At 40.5% G+C, this 16,380-nt stretch overlaps 1 protein-coding gene across 4 annotated transcripts in view; it reads right to left on the reverse strand.

Annotated features, from left to right (window-relative positions):
* The window catches only part of HTR4 (5-hydroxytryptamine receptor 4), a 212,425-nt gene that overhangs the window by 23,180 nt on the left and 172,865 nt on the right, over window positions 1–16,380 (reverse strand). For 2 of the 4 annotated variants that reach the window (XM_008987493.5, XM_035288069.3), the window contains exon 7: window positions 9,097–12,998. The exons of the other annotated variants lie outside the window; for them this stretch is intronic. In XM_008987493.5, coding sequence (XP_008985741.1) covers window positions 12,908–12,998 — 91 coding nt within the window. In that variant the 3' untranslated portion in view covers window positions 9,097–12,907. Of the gene's footprint in view, window positions 1–9,096; window positions 12,999–16,380 lie in introns of those variants that run through there. 4 annotated transcript variants of the gene reach the window in all.

Consider the following 16,380-nt stretch of genomic DNA (forward strand, 5'->3'; position numbering starts at 1 on the left):
GTGATGGTGATGATAATAGCAAAAATAGCTGACAGTTATTGAGTGCCTGTTACGAGTAAGGCACTGTCCTATTTGTTTGATGTGCACTCTCTTATTTAATATCCACAAGTATCCTTTGAAGAACTGATGACAATGCTAATGATGATCTTAATAAGGATAACTAACATTTCTTAAATAATTACTATATACAAGCCTCCAGTCCCAGCATTTTCCATCACGTAAAATAAGTAATATTATCATCTGTACTTGACATATGAGGAAAATTAGATACAGAAGTTGGATAATTTGCTCAAGATCATACTGATCATAAGAGGCCATAAGGATTCAAATGCATGCATTTTGATTAGAATAGAAGTTGCCAACTTTTTTAGAGTTGGCAAACTTTTTCTTTGAAGGGCTAGATGTAAGTATTTTAGGCCTTGAAGCTACATACAGTCTCAGTTGCATATTCTTTTTTGCTTTCCCTTTTTTCCTGTTTGATTTTTGTTGTTTGTTTTTATATCCCTTTACAAATGCAAAAAGAAAAAAAAAACATTTTTAGCTCAAGGATCACACAAAAAAAAAACACCCATATGGCTGAACTTGGCCCACAGAGCTGTAGTTTGCTAACTCTTGCTCTAGAAGTAATTTCTTTTTTTGAGACACAGTCTTGCTCTGTTGCCCAGGCTGGAGTGCAACGGCACAATCTCAGCTCACTGCAACATCCATCTCCCAGATCCAAGGAATTTTCCTGCCTTGGCCTCACAAGTAGCTGGGATTACAGGCACCTACCACCATGCCCAGATAATTTTTTATTTTTAGTAAAGATGGGGTTTCCCCATGTTGACTAGGCTGGTCTTGAACTCCTGACCTCAAATGATCTGCTCGCCTTAGCATCCCAAAGTGCTGGGATTACAGGCATGAACCACCATGGGCCTGGCCTCTAAAAGTAATTTCTATTTTGCAGATAAGAAAACTAAAGATCAAAAGCTTCAGGAATTTAACTAGGGCAATTCAATAAGTGCTGAAATCAGGATCTGAATCCAGTTTTGCTTACTTTCAAAAATTGTGTCAACCTAAACTATACTGTCTCCATGTATGCTGTTAAAATGTAGGATATTATTACTGAGTTAGAGATACTGTACTTGCGGCCGGGCGCGGTGGCTCACGCCTGTAATCCCAGCACTTTGGGAGGCTGAGGCGGGTGGATTACGAGGTCAAGAGATCGAGACCATTCTGGTCAACATGGTGAAACCCCGTCTCTACTAAAAATACAAAAAATTAGCTGGGTATGGTGGCGCGTGCCTGCAATCCCAGCTACTCGGGAGGCTGAGGCAGGAGAATTGCCTGAACTCAGGAGGTGGAGGTTGCGGTGAGCCAAGATCGTGCCATTGCACTCCAGCCTGGGTAACAAGAGTGAAAATCCATCTCAAAAAAAAAAAAAAAAAAAAGAGAGATACTGTACTTGCTCCAGTCAATTTTCAAATTGAATATACTTTCTCCTCTTGGAACAGACTGAGGGACCAGATAGCAGGCTGAGAGTTAGCTGACCCCAGGCCTACTACAATGCCTGACACATAGTAGGCATATAACAAATAACTCTTTATTGAGTGAAATAATTCTGATTTCTGATTGAATTCAATCATTCCCTAATATCTCAGCCATTTTCCCAGACTCTTCCATAGTTTGCATTTGAACCTTCCCTTCTTTATAAAGGAAGGCAGTAATATATTCCTCAATCCAGTTTCTAGGGAACCTAGAACAATTTATGAGATAATTTCCATAGAACTATTTGGAGGAAAGAAAGATGTTATATGTAGGAATATTATTTTTACAATGAGTCATTGTGCTGACAAAAATGGCACTAGAAGACTGTACTTACGACTTCTAAATAAATACATCACTAACCACAGGCAGGAAAATAGGGAGAACTAGTGACTTCATTGTAAATCACTATTGTTGTATCCACAAGTACAGTTTCACATTAAAGCAGAAATTTTAATTTTTATTTAACCTTGGATTTTTACTTCAGGGAATAAGTGAATTTCTTAGAAATGTGGCAAAAATTTTGTGCATATGTCCAGAGTTTTAGGGAAAAGATTTCATCAGACTCTCAAAAGGATTTATTATGCCTTGAATGTTGGCACTACAATAGAATCGTTTCAGTGTAGTTTACCTTTGATGAGAAAAAGGGAAACATTAAAGTTGTTGGTGTGTGGTGATCAGTACTAGGTTTTCCAGATGTCCTTGTCTATGTGAAACCTTCTTAGACATTCAAGATACTTACATAGGGTCCCACTCACCAGTTTCCCACTGGCATAGGTGTCTGGGTCTGCAAACCCATCTGGAATATTAAACGCAGTCCAGGCTGGCCACAGTGATCAGCACTCAGAGGACCCAACAGGATATATGTAGCTGCAGAAGGCAGCAATCGAGTCTCTTCCATTTGATCTTCAGCCCCAAGATCAGGCCCATAGAGACTGCCATAACAAGCCCTGAGTCTATTATTTTGTGTTACTAGCACTTAGCACAATGCTTGGCATACAGTGGGTGTCTCATTAAAGTTTGTTTAAATGAAACCAAGCATAATGGTGAAATTGATAGCATTTTTTCCTTACATTTCTGAAATGGTTAATAAGGTTGTTTCATTTCTGTTATCTCCTGAGATACTCTATCTATATGGCCCTATGTGTCTTTGTCAATTAGAGGGTGATTTTTACCTTGTCTTCTTTGCTGCTGGTGGTGCTGGTGACATTGGTGTTGGTATTGTTGGCTAGTTTAATGTGGAGATAGCTAATCTGGATGCTTCTCTTTTGTATGTAGGCCTGAGAACATACATGGAGATTATGGTTGTTACCCCAGGGAACTACGTCCTGTGGAAAAATGTATTAAACAGACCAGGGTGGGCTTGATTAGGTTTCATAGACATGGTACTCAATGAACTTGGCCTTGGTTTTAACTGGCAGGTGAGGGAGGCAAAGCATGGTTGATGGGCTGCAGCAGAGCAGAGAGAAGTTGCACATGGCCTGAGAGCTGAAATAAGAAGTGGGAGTTGGCCCTGTTTTACTTATTGTACTCCAAATTGGGCACTGTGTTGCAGGTGTGGATGGCATACTGATGAGCAACTGGGCACTACTACTTAAAGTTTTCGAGTAGAGTTGCCAAATATAGAACATTAGGGGGATATTAGTTTATTCTTTTTCTTTTTGTATTTGTTGTTGTGTGTGTATGTGTGATTTTTAAAAACATCAACTTGATGGTATGTCCAGATGTAGAAGGAAAAGAGGTAGAAGACAGCCGTAGTTGTCCTCATGAAGTGATGAGCAGTGAAAGACCAGATAAGCTGTTCAAAGAGAATTTGAAGATGAAATGTAAAAGACTTGGAAGGTACAAAAATCAAAAATGACTTCCCGCCTGGAATATTAGACAAACAGTAATAATAATAGTAATATCTTGAATTTGTTGCCCAGTCCTACATATTTTAGAATATAGTATCTTAATAAACCTCACTGGTCTTAATGCTTTTTGCCCTGCTTTTTGGGTTTTGTGACTAGATATTTCTCACCTATTAACATAATCACAATTGTTTTTTATTCAATGGCCATTGAACAAAATTGATTTATGTATCTCTCCTCTAACAACACAAAAACACTTATCAAGTGAATGAATAAAATTTGGTGGGGTAGTCTAGGGCGTTTGTTTCATGAGAAAGCTGAGACCCAGAAGGGTAAGTGGCTTGCCGGAATTTACCCAGCTGGTGAGTGGCAAAATGCAAGGTGGAATCAGAATCCATCTCTTTTTTTCCATTATTCAGGCTACCACAGTGAAACCATCGGCTGCAACAGGAAGGTCTGAATAGCAAAGAAATTCCAGGAAATTAGAGAATAAATAGAGAATGCTCTCCACTGAGACGGCTACTATTAGATGAGACAGAATTCAAGAATGATGTTGGTCTTTTGGCCTTACAAGTTCAGTGGTTCCAGATGTCTCTGTGCTGAGGAAAGGAGATGCAATAATAAGGGTGACCCTGATAAGTGTACCCGTTCCTAGTTCCTTCCATTGCCTCACATCCCTTGACCAACTGCCCACTCTCTAGCTGGCTGGGGCAAGAGGTCTCACCAGAAATGGTGCCTCTGCTCAGTCAGCCAAGGCCTTTTCACTTGAAATTACAGAAGCCTGGATTGGGTTCTCTTTCACAAAGCTTTAGTAGTTAATGACTCACAATCTCCCCAATGGCGAATTCCCAAGGATGGTAAGAAAGAGATTGCTATAAGGCTTTAGAGGAAGAATGTGGGATGGGGTGGGAGGGCTGATCTTTATCCTGTTCAAGAATTTCATCATTAAGGAGTGGCATATGGGTCCCTATTTGTACCCTATGGACTGTTGATTGCCTTGCTGATTCAGGGGACCAAGAACAGAATGAAATGACATATCTACCTAATAGCATTCAATATGGAGAAAAACTAAATTGAAATTAAATCTTCTGATCTCAACCAAGTTTTTAAAAGTACAGATAATGTCTGCCCTTTCATTCAAGGCTCCAGACCAATTTAAATGACTATTCATCCAGGCTACTAGGCTACTCTTACATATTATAAAATATCTTCTAATTTCAGAGGGAGTGTCTCTTCAAGGTTTGATGGCATAACTTCTGTCTCTCACCTTTCAGGCAGAGAGAAAAACAGAGCATAGTTTCTCAACATAGATCTAAGTTTGTAGCCTGACTCTGCTTTTAATAACCTGTACAGAAAAGTAGTCTCCTTAAGCCTCATTTTACCTATCCATAAAATGGGCATTATATACAATAATAATAAAAATAATAATAGAAACTACCAATTATCTCCCTGGCAGTGTATAAATTGCTCTTATAATTTTATTTAAATTATATAACCTCATAAGTTAGATAATGTTAATACCTCTATTTTTACCAATGCAGAAACTGAAGCTCAGAGAAAGTAATTAAGGTGTCCAAAGAAACAAATTTGGCAAATGGGGAAACAGGGGTTCATTCCAGTCCACACTTTTATGAGAATTAAATGTTACCAAATATGTAAAGCATTTAGGTAGTCCTGACATATCTCATATGCTCAATAAAGATGCATCCTTTTACTATCCTAGAAGGTGAAGTGAGACTCTTGCTTGTGAGACACATTAATTGGAGAGGATTAAGAGACATATTAAGAGCGTCATAACAAGACACTGAATGACAAGTAGATGGCGTTCCCATCCATGCAAATTATGTTTCTTCTCTGACTCAACAGCCAAATCCTTTACCATCTCCATCTTCTCCTGAATAGTCTTCTTAGCCTTTCCCTTTTCAGATTAGAAAACTGGCACCGAAACAATCACTGCCTGCCACTTCCACCATTTCCCCGCTCCTGGTTTCTCAGCACCCTTTCCATATGACTTCACATACTGCTTCTGAATTTCAAATATCATGAAATTCAGAGTAATAATAGTAACAGCTACACTTCAGTGAGAGCTTACTGTATGCCAGAGACTGTGTGCCACTATTTATATGCTTTAACCCACTGAAGCCTCATCACACTGGGTGGGGAACGTGCTATCATTATCCCTTTGCAAAGAAGAAACGGAGGCTCAGAGAGATGAGGCATTTGCCTGTGTCACACGTTCAGTAACTAGTAGTAGCTCAGTCTCAACTTAGGTCCATCTAATGTCAAAGCCCAAGCTCCTAACCAAAGACAGTTTCTCAATTTACAAATTGCAAATCTTTAAGCAGAAAGGGGCAGAGACATGCCCAATCATACAGCAAATTTGAAGGATTCTATGGACAAATTAGACATTTTCTGACATCTTTCAAATATGCTCTATTACACTCTAGCCTGAATAACTTTCACTGGGTCCATTCTACATCCATGGCTCAGTTCACACTTCCTTCACTCTATGTTGTCTCAATAAATGTCATTATTGGTGAAATGGAGGCCAATGTCCTCTAGGATTATACAATGTCAAGTAACTCACAAAACTTCAGTCTGCTTCATCACAGCATTCTATAAATACGAGACTTTAAGCCTAAGTTCTTTTTCAATAGATGGAACCAAAAGAGAAAATAAACTTGCCATAACTCAGGGATATAACAGTATTTTAAAACTCTAATCTTCTGCCACTTGCAAGAGGTATGTATGATAAACATCTTGATTTTATTCAAAACTGTCATGGAAATATTTTTCTCTTATCAGAAGGCTACAGCTTTTGCAGTGGGTGGGGTACTAATGGCAGAGCAGCACTGAGATTTGGCACTGAAGGGGCAAAGTAATCTGCTGGTACAGTGGAGATGCCGTAACAATGAGCTTCACAGTCTTCCAAACAAATACATCCAATGAATTTATTTGATAACTCCATTGCACAAAAACCTGTGCTGGACCCTAGGAAAGAAAAAGGTGAGCAATAAGAGTTGGCCACAGTCCTCAAGGAGCTCAAAATCTGGTAGGAGTGATCAAAAAGGACATAATTAATGATATGCTGAAAAGCATATCAAAATGTCACAGGAGAAAAAATAAAATGTTTGGGGATTGGAACAGGTCAAAAACCTCATGCTGACCTGGAGGCTGGGAAAGACTTTGAGTAGGAGGTGGCATTTGAAATACACTATGTAAGAGATGCCAGGGGAAGCATGCCCAGTGGAAAGAACAGCAGGACTAGTATCTGAATGCGAAAATCCAAAGAGTTGAGCATATTGTTTGCTTTGCAGAGATGAAGGGGAATAACAGGAAGAAAAACTATAACAGTACACTTAGAGAAAGTATTGGTAGGCAACGAGGAGTCCTTGAGGGATTTCGACTGGGGAAATGGCATGCTGAAAGTTATGTTTTAGAGCCTAATGCCCCAGTCCAGATGAAAGATAATGTCAGTTGTAGAAAGGATGATGTCAGTAAGGATAGAGATAAGGAAATGCATGAGAAAGTCTACAGATTACATAATTAGATTGATTTGCACTCATTTCTGATAAAACAATTTTTTATCAAGGATCACTTTCTGGCTGGCCAATAATTAGCTTTTCCTTCCAATTAGATGCTATTTGGAACTAGCTAACTTGAAATCAATGAAGACCTACTGTGTAAATGAATACTTATTTTTTTGTTTGCAGACAGCCGAACTCCATGGAGAAACAAGGAGGCAAAGGGAAAAAGTGCACAAAAAAAGAGAATCCATCCATTTCAAGGATGGTTCTTGCTGCTAACGAGAACAGCCCTCAGGTGGATCAAGTCCCTTAGATTTGGCAGAACATGGGCTCCATTTCCAGCTGCATGTAATTTCTGCATCTTTGGAAAAAATCCGGATTAACTTCTCTGATGTTCAGCCTGGTTTCTTTGTCTGTATGATGGGAAAATGGTACTTACCTTACAGGATTAAATGAGGTGTCTCATGTAAAATGCTTTTACCAAGCCCGACATGTAGTGAGTAACTGATAAATGACACCTAAAGCTACTGAATGATCATCAGCCTTTACTTACTTCTCTGATTCCATTTCCTACCACTTTTTTTCACATTCATTAGACTGTAGCTGGCTGTCAAGCACATTTCTGCCCCAGTGCATTTGTATTTGCCTTTCCCTTTGCCTGACATGATATTCCCTCAGATTAAATATATGGCTGATTACTTAGCATTCTTGTCCCCCTGCTCACTGAGCATACCTCCTCCTTCAAACCTTCCTTAACCACTTCAGCTAAAACACCCCCTTGCCCATCTCTATTTTTTATTCTTTTTATAGCCCATGTCAGTATCCAAATTTATCTTATTCATGTACACATGTCTCCTTGTTTATTTTCTGGTTCCTGACAAGAGAAAGTAGGGACATTTTCAGGCTCCTTTATTAATACACCTCTGTCAGGAGACCCTGCCTCATAGTCAGTGTTCAGAAAATCTCTGTTTCTCTGAATGCCATGGTGCTATTGAGAGAATTAAATTACAGCAAGTAGAAACCACCTAGCACACAGTAAGTGCTAAATCAATAGTAGCCTTTCCCTCTTGAATGAATCTAGAGATGCTCCAACATAAAAATAGACAATTTGGAAAGAAATCAAGAAAGAGGGCATTCCTTCAAGGGTAGATTAATTTGGAAGTGGATTCTACAGGTAGTTTCTGGAGTCTACTAGCAGGTGCTTTACAGCCAGCGAAGGCTCAGGTCTTTATTTCAGAAAGGAAGTTTCAGGAGATGGTGTGCTTTCTGAATGGAGGAAGAGATTTTGTAATGGGGAGGTGTGATTCTGAGGAAATGATTGTCACCTGGAAAAAACAGTTCATAGCAGTATTATGAACACTGCCTCAAAAAAACTAAAGACGGGGAAAACAAGCACTGGCACAGAGGATATTTCCCAGTCCAGCTATTGGGCTTTAGGTTCCCAAGAAGATTACTTCCAGGGCATAGATTATAATAAACAGAGATGGAGGATCCAGACCTACCTATTCCCCATCCTGCTTGAAACTTTTGTGTAATGGAATTCCAGATAAATTTGTGTATGAAGAAAAGATTATGATATGAAAACCTAATTTTTGTTCAGCCCAGCATTTTATGTGTAAGAAGACAGAAGTCCCAAGGCGGGGGGGGGGGGAAGAGCTAAGTCTATTTTACTCTGGACATTACTCTGTCTCCTGAATGCTGACAGGGTTCATTCCATTGTTCCATGCCCAGAAGAGATGGGACCTAGATTTCACTGACATATGACTTAGACCTAAGGGAGAGATGAACTCCAGGCTCTTGGATGGCTCATGACACCCCCAATTTTTTTTCTAAAGGCTTCAGCAGGGATGCACATGCTTAACCTCAATCCAAGACCTCCAGATATACACTGTCACACTGCCTTAAATGGCTCCTCATTGTGCCCTGAGAGTAGCTGGTCGGGATCCCCAACCTCTGCTCATGAGGTGACCATGTCATAGAGATCTGTCCTATTGCTGGAGGCCTTGATGAAGGTGACAGACAGGTAGAATCTGGTAAAAATCAATTATCTAGGGGCTCACGGCTTCTAGCTTTCCTTTAGAGGGAACCTGGTACTTGAGTCAGAAAATTCTCCAGCTTCAAAAGACAGAACTACTGGAGGGTGCTCTGGGATCCTGGAGGTTAGCGAGAAGCTGTACAACACTGAGGCATGGGAGTTGACTTTGGCATTTTATTGCATATTCAAAATTCAGTTATTAGTTTTCAGACTCAATTTTTCCTTGAATATATAATTTATATAAACATGTACAGAATGTACTCATATAAACATATGTATAATTTATCAATAAATAGAATTTATCAATTAAAAAATCTATGTTGGCTCCAATTTTTTCCATAACACATTCCATGGAACTGCATCAAAAAGTAGATAATCATAAAGCCAAAAATGCTTTCCATGTAAACAAAGTTAGAATCAGGGATTCTAGGACCTTCAAAGCCTTAGCTTCCAATAAATCATAGCTATAACTAACAACCTCATAAACCAAAAACGCAACCATCATTACAACTTGCAATCCTCTGAAATTATCAAATTAAGTTTTATGTTCTATGTGGTGGGCACACATGTGCTTTGCATGTTGATCACACAAGGAAACTCAGTGCATTATAAACTGTATGAGTAGCCCCTTTGTAATTCTACTAAATGTAAATAAAATTAAGGTGTTAGCTAAAATAACATTAAACCAAAATTAACAATCATATATGTAGACTATCAGATCAGGAAAATTTTCAAAAGTTATCTATCATGTTCAATATCTTAGTTGACTCTTTATATAGTATTTGTATTAGCTGGTCATAGTCTGGTCCAAGTTTGATTTTTTTTTCATAGGATTTATATATATGTAATTTATAGTGTGGGGTGATTCTGATGGCCCATGTGTTTACTTCTCCAAATACACTTTTCATAGAGAACAGACATTTGAATCTTATTCCGTGTAACTCTGAAGTTATATGAGAAGTTACACTCATTATTATCAAAATCAGCCTGTAGTCCCCTACTTTGTGAATAGCAAAATCCCTTTAAATGAGTTTTTGTGATATATAAATTTGTGTGTTGGACAACCTGAAATGACCAAATTAGAACAGGTGGATTTAGAAGAATTAATACCTAAAGGGTGCTTCCACAATTCCTAGAATATTATTATTGATTGATTGATTTTGTGAGAGTCTCACTATTGGCTAGGCTTAAGTGAAGTGGTGCAATCTCAGCTCAATGCAGCCTCTGGCTCATGGGTTTAAGCAGTTCTCCTGCCTCAGCATCCCAAGTAGTTGGGACTACAAGCAGATGCCACCATACCCAACTAATGTTTGTAGTTTGAGTAGAGATCAGGTTTCACCATGTTGACCAGGCTCGAACTCCTGACCTCAAGCAATTCACCTACCTCTGCCTGCCAAAGTGCTGGGAATAAGGGAAGAATTAATACCCAAAGGGTGTTCCTAGAATATTATTTTTTAACAAGGCTCTGGGTTTGACATTTACGTTTCTGCAACCCTTGCCCTGGGGCATTTCTTTCTGTTTCTTTATCAACATAGAAATTTACTCTCTAAGTTGGGTCACCTCCTGGTGAATAAATTCTTAGTCCTTGAGTCCTCAGGTGCATCCACAGTAATCTAAAACACCCAAAGTAATAATAAATATGTAGAATGGCATTTTATGATTTACAGAATGTTTTCATACAAAAAATTATCATATTTATCTCCACAACAACTTAGTGGAGTAGGTAAGAGAAATTCTTTCTGAGGTCCGAGACATTCAGCAATTAGGTCAATTGGCTTAATAAGTCAGCAATGGACCCAGTACATGCACCGCCTCTGTGCTGTATGCCTCCCACCAACGTGCTCATGCAGGCAGTGGGTGGGCGTGTGGGCAGCCACAGAATGTTGATTGGGCCTCATCATCGGATCCAGAGCCATGGGGCCCAGAAGCTGGCTGCTCCCTTCTTCATATTAGAAAACGACCATCCTCAAAATGGTGCTTGCCTCCTAATGGTGGTTGCTGAGCGTAGTGATGGCAGGGGAACAATGACTTGAAAAATCCAAGGGGGTGGTCCAGCCAGAGTCAGGGTGCAAGTTAGAACTTAAATAAACTTTCTTCATACATGACAATAATGGGTCCCTGTTTCAATCTGCTCCATTGATCAGGAAGAATCCCAATCTACACAAAGAGCATTTCAGCATGGAGAGATATTTCTCAGGAATTCTGAAGAGCATTTCTCTCAGAGGCTATTTCCTATCCCTAAAACATGACTTTATCCCCAGTGGAATTAAGCCTTCATAGGACAGAGAGGCTTTATTATTATTTTTTTTTCTTTTTGGCATTTGGATGGTTTGGTCAATCTTCTCTTCCTTATTCCAAAGTTTCTTCCTGCCAGTTTCAGTTCCAGAACTAAAGTAAACAATAATGGAAATGATAACTGGCACTTCATAAGCAACAAGAAAAACAGAGAGTCTGATAAACAGTCCTGAGATACTATCAAACCACAGCCAAGATCAGAGTCAGAACCTCACATGGCTCTGGATTTGGCATTTACCTTCCTGGGGCTTTTGCTCTGGGGCATTATTAGCAAGAGCTACTGACTCAGATTTGAACCAAACATATCCAGGTTAATATGAAGGACAAAGCTGGCAAGGTCAGGGGTCTAAAAGGCCCAAATGAGGAGGGTCGTTCCTTTGAAAAAAAGCCAAAAGGCAGTCAGGCCATGGCTTCTTGAGGTAGCAGACGGCTATAGCAGCATGCTGTTGTCCTAGAAACAAAAGGAAAACTTAAAAATCCTCTAGTCCAAACTTGAGTGCACAGATATGCAAAGTGGGGTCCAGAGATGAAAGAATATTATTCAAAATCTCACAGCTTGTTAGGAGCACAGCCAGGGCTGCAACTTGAGTCCTCTGGCTTCAAGCCCAGCATTGTTTACCAACCCCAGTACTGCTGGATCCTGCCCTCCTTCACCTGGGGGGCTGCAGGGGAAAACGAGTCTACTCAGTGTGAACTTCCAACAGTTCTCTCCTTTGGGAGCAACAAAGCCAGACTAATAAGTCTTAAAATAATATCACAAGCTCATGGGAAAGATCCTGAAGCCTAAAAAACATCTATGATGTTGCTAGCCCTGCCCAAGGCTCTTTAGGAGATGTCCCGTTCTAGCCCAGCAGGAAAAGCGAGCATCTCAGGGCAGACACGCCAGCGGCCAGGACACCAGTGGGAAGCTATCTGTCTTCAGCTTCCCTCCAGAGTTGCTGTGGAGACCATTTTCCTCTGACAAATCTCTGACCCTGTGTCTTCCAAGGAAAATAAATGGAGCATGTCCTGAAGAGGAGGACGGACACTGGACATAAGGAAGAGCAAGTGGGACATCTGGGATTGACATGCAGGTGGGCCAAGAGTATGCACGCTTGGACCCAGATACAGGGAGAAAAGTGTGTTAGCTTCTGGCATAGAACAGGGTGAAGAAGAGACACAGGGTAGCTTGAGCATGGCTGTGACAGACGTGACCAAGCAAGTAAGCAAGATAGGAGCAACGACACTGGCTAAGACAGGAGCAGAGAGGGAGTATTTTGTCAATATCTGTGAGCCCACACAGCAAAGAAGGTGTATTTGGAGACATTAGTGACCAAGACAGGACGCAGCAAGACATCAGTGTCCGAGATAGGTCATGGTTAGAACGTGAGACAGACCAGGTACAGTGAGTGACAGGAACGTGTCAGACACCAGAGACCATGCAACAAGAGCAGATACTCTGGGAAGAGGGAGTGCTGGGAAATAAGTGAACAGGGAGGCCATTATGTCCCCTGACTCCTTCCAGCGCCACCTGCTGGAATCTCGGAGGAAAAGCCCAGGGTGCACCAGGTTCCTGCACCAGCGGACGGAGGGCCTCAGGTGAAGAGAATACCGGGTGCAGTCGCGCACAAGCAGCAGCTTAGGACCTGGCCCTCTTTCAGATGCATGGCTGTCTTCTGGGTCATTGTCCCAGGGGCCTAAGTGTCACTGGGCTGAGCAGCCACCAAAGGAGAAGTTGCTGGCGGGTGACACTGACTCTCCCATTGGCCACCACACTCCACTGCATCCCTAGAGAGAGGAGAAGATTACAGAACCTCAGAGTTGGAATGAATGTTGCAGATCATCTCCTGAAAGAGACCAGCTGCATGGCAGGAACCCTCTGTGCCATGCAGATGGGTGGCTAATTGGCCTCTACTTAGGAATTTCCAATGACAGGCCAGTTCATATAAATTTGGGGCAACAAAAGCTATTAGAAATAGCCCATTAATGTTCAGCCAAAATCAGCCTCCATACAACTTCTACCTGGTGGACCTATTGAGCCTAGCAGGTCCACTCAACGTTGTGCCCTCTACCGATTATATCCACCAAATTATCTCTACTCCAGGCTAAACATTCCCGTTTTCTTTAACAGTTCATTATATATTATGGTTTCCAGATTATTCCCCATAATGGGCTCTGTCCTTTGAATACCTCTCTTGAATTATGGTAGAAGGACAGTGCACAAACCTTTGCAGTGAGCCAGATTGACATCATGCACTTTTCATCATCAATTGGATTTACTCCTATGAATGTAGTCAAATCCAGTTCATTTCTAACAATGATAATAAGTTATTGGCTTATATTGAGCCTCCTGCCAACTTTGATCTTTTTCGATACAACAACTGTCAATTCCTGAGGTTCTTTATTACATTGCTGCATAGTTGATTTTATTTATTTGAGCCAAAATATAAACCATCACATTTTTCTCAAACTTTGTTATATTGGTTTGGTATCACTTTAGTCAGCTGAGATCATTCTAAATCATAGCAATTTTAGCATTCAAGATATGATTATTTAGCACCTACTCTAACTAGATTTTAAGGTTTTTGCAAGCACATAGGAAGATCAAATAATCTACAATGGTAGATATTTCAGTTTAGTGTCTTCTGCCTTTTAGTTTTTCAGGCAAGGTAAAAAAACGTTGAGCAAGATAAAACAGAGAATCATAGTTACCTCAAGACAGGCTTCCTTGCAGTCAAGCATCTAACACTCAGTGTGCCTGAGAATGGACCCACTCTGACAGGCTTTGTTCAATGCCTTGCTAAAATGTCTCTGCCAAACAGAAAATCTGTCCTAACAGATAAAGAAATTTTTTGGCATGAATCATTATACAACGCTGAATCTTGCTTACAAATCATTTCTCAAGCTATGAGTCTCTGGTTTCTGGAGTTTAGCTTTAGTGTTTCTTGAAAAATTGGGGCAATATTTACTATCTCCATGCTTTCACCTATTCCCCAGTCCTAGAGGAGATCATTCAGACTTGTTAGCAACAAGTTCCTTTAAGCCGCTGAGATATGACACATCTTGGCTCAGAAAGAGTTAAATGCTTTCCATCAATCCTGGACAGCAACTTTCTCCCTAAAATGTTCTCTTCTTTCCAGTTGGAAGTCTATTCTTATTACAGCAGAATATGCAAGATTTCTTCCCTAAATAATGAGATCTAACTATTTCTGGATTAGATCTGAACATAGCTCTGAACATAGCTTTTGTTCATCCTTGATTCATCCTTGGTTACATGTTCCTTCCTCCAGATTTTCCACATGCCATTTTAAAGTGTAAGCTCTCTAGATAACTCAAAATGTGCCCTCAGGCCTTCACATGATCCTTTACATTTTTATCTGTCTTATTCATTGAATACATCTATTGAGAGAAAAAAGAATGAATAAAAGAGAAGGAATGAAGGTATAAAAGGAAGGTAGGAGACAAGGAAGAAGGGAGGAGGAAGAAAAGGAGAAGGAAAAAAGGAAGGGAAGGAGGGAGAGAGGGAAGAAAGAAAATAAGAATTTCTCATCTCTCATTGGCCAAATTCCCTTTGTATCATATTTGTTAATATGATCATTAGCAACAATAAAAATAACCACCCATTAGTGCAGTAGTGGTGTGCCAGGCATTGGGCTAAGTGCACTATGTGCCTTAATTCATGTATTATACCCGTTTAACAGATAAGGAAAGTGAGCTTCAGTAAGTAATTTCTCCAAGGGTACACAGTTAATAAATGACAGGGTCAGACCTTACATTTAAGTCATTTTTGATACAAGCATCTGTGCTATTAATTGTTCTACTGTATTATCATTCATCATTTTGACAACTACCACTAGATACAGTATTAAGGTATCACTGTCTCTAGCATTTTTTGTCCCAGTATATGGCAGACTCCTGGGTGAAATGAATATATACAGGGGTGCATGTTACAAATGTGCCACCTGTGAGAAACCTACACTGTGACGTGGCTTCTTCATTCATTGCAACACAATATGACTGTGACACTAACATGGGGCTCCTTCCTGCTAACTCCATCTGACCATTAAAGAGTCATTGCCAATGGAGCCAATATTTTCTGTGCAGTAGAACTAGGGAGATTAGGTGTGAAGGGGAAAAAAATCCCTGCAAAGGTAGGAGGAAAGTAGGGAAGACAAAGAGAGGGGCTACATGAATGAACATAACAATGAGGGGTGAGGATAAAAGACAAGGCAAAAAGATCAGAGCTAAAAAAAAAAAGCCATGTGGCTGGGCATGTGCAAGGCTCCAGAGCAGCTGGAGAGAGGAAGCGGTTCTTTGAGAAGTGTTTTCCAAAGGGTTACATAGGTGCACTTTCTCTCTCTCTTGCCTCGTTTCTCTCTCTCTCTCTCTCTCTCTCTCTCTCTCTCTCTCTCTCTCTCTCTCTCTCTCTCTCTCTGTCTCTCTCTGTCTCTCTCTCTCCCCCTCATACACTGGCACACTCAGCTTCAATACATTGGCTCTCTTGTACAATTCTTCTAGAGATTTAAATAAAGATTGAAAATACTCTAAAATTGCCTTTTGGTGCCTAATGCCCGGTTACATCAATATAGCTCTGGCCATGGAGAAAGGACAATGGCCCAGCCTCTAACTCCATGAAGGACTTACAACCATCTTTCTCTCAGCAGGACAAATGGGAACTTGAGACTAATGACAGAGTGATTTTACAGACAGCTCATAGCTGCAGTTTGTATTGTTATACTTACATAATTGTTCACAGTTAACAGTTTAGTGTCATCTGTCTTGTAGGTCTTCATATGTGATTAAAAACAATGCATGGTACATTCTGCTACCCCACAAGAGACCTCCCTCCTGTGCAATAGATCATGCTCAGTGCACAGGGCTTTAATGCTCAGAAAGCCCACTTCAGTCCCAGCTACCAGGTCACCCTACTAATTCAGAGAAGAAAGCAGCAGAGTGTAGTAATGTGAGCAGTAAACCAGAAGACGGGACCTGGGTTCTAATGCCTTCGGAGCCTCCAGTTGAGTGACTCTGGATGACTTCGTTCCTTTCCTGTGCCTCACTTTTCCCATTTGTTAAATGAAGGGGAGGATAATCTATACGATCCTTTGCAATTCTGACATTCTGATTCTATGAGTAGCAGGGATGGTGGGTGACAGAGACAGGCCTTCTG

Source organism: Callithrix jacchus, chromosome 2, assembly GCF_049354715.1.
Source record: "Callithrix jacchus isolate 240 chromosome 2, calJac240_pri, whole genome shotgun sequence".
In the NCBI taxonomy this organism is placed as follows: Eukaryota; Metazoa; Chordata; class Mammalia; order Primates; family Cebidae; genus Callithrix; species Callithrix jacchus.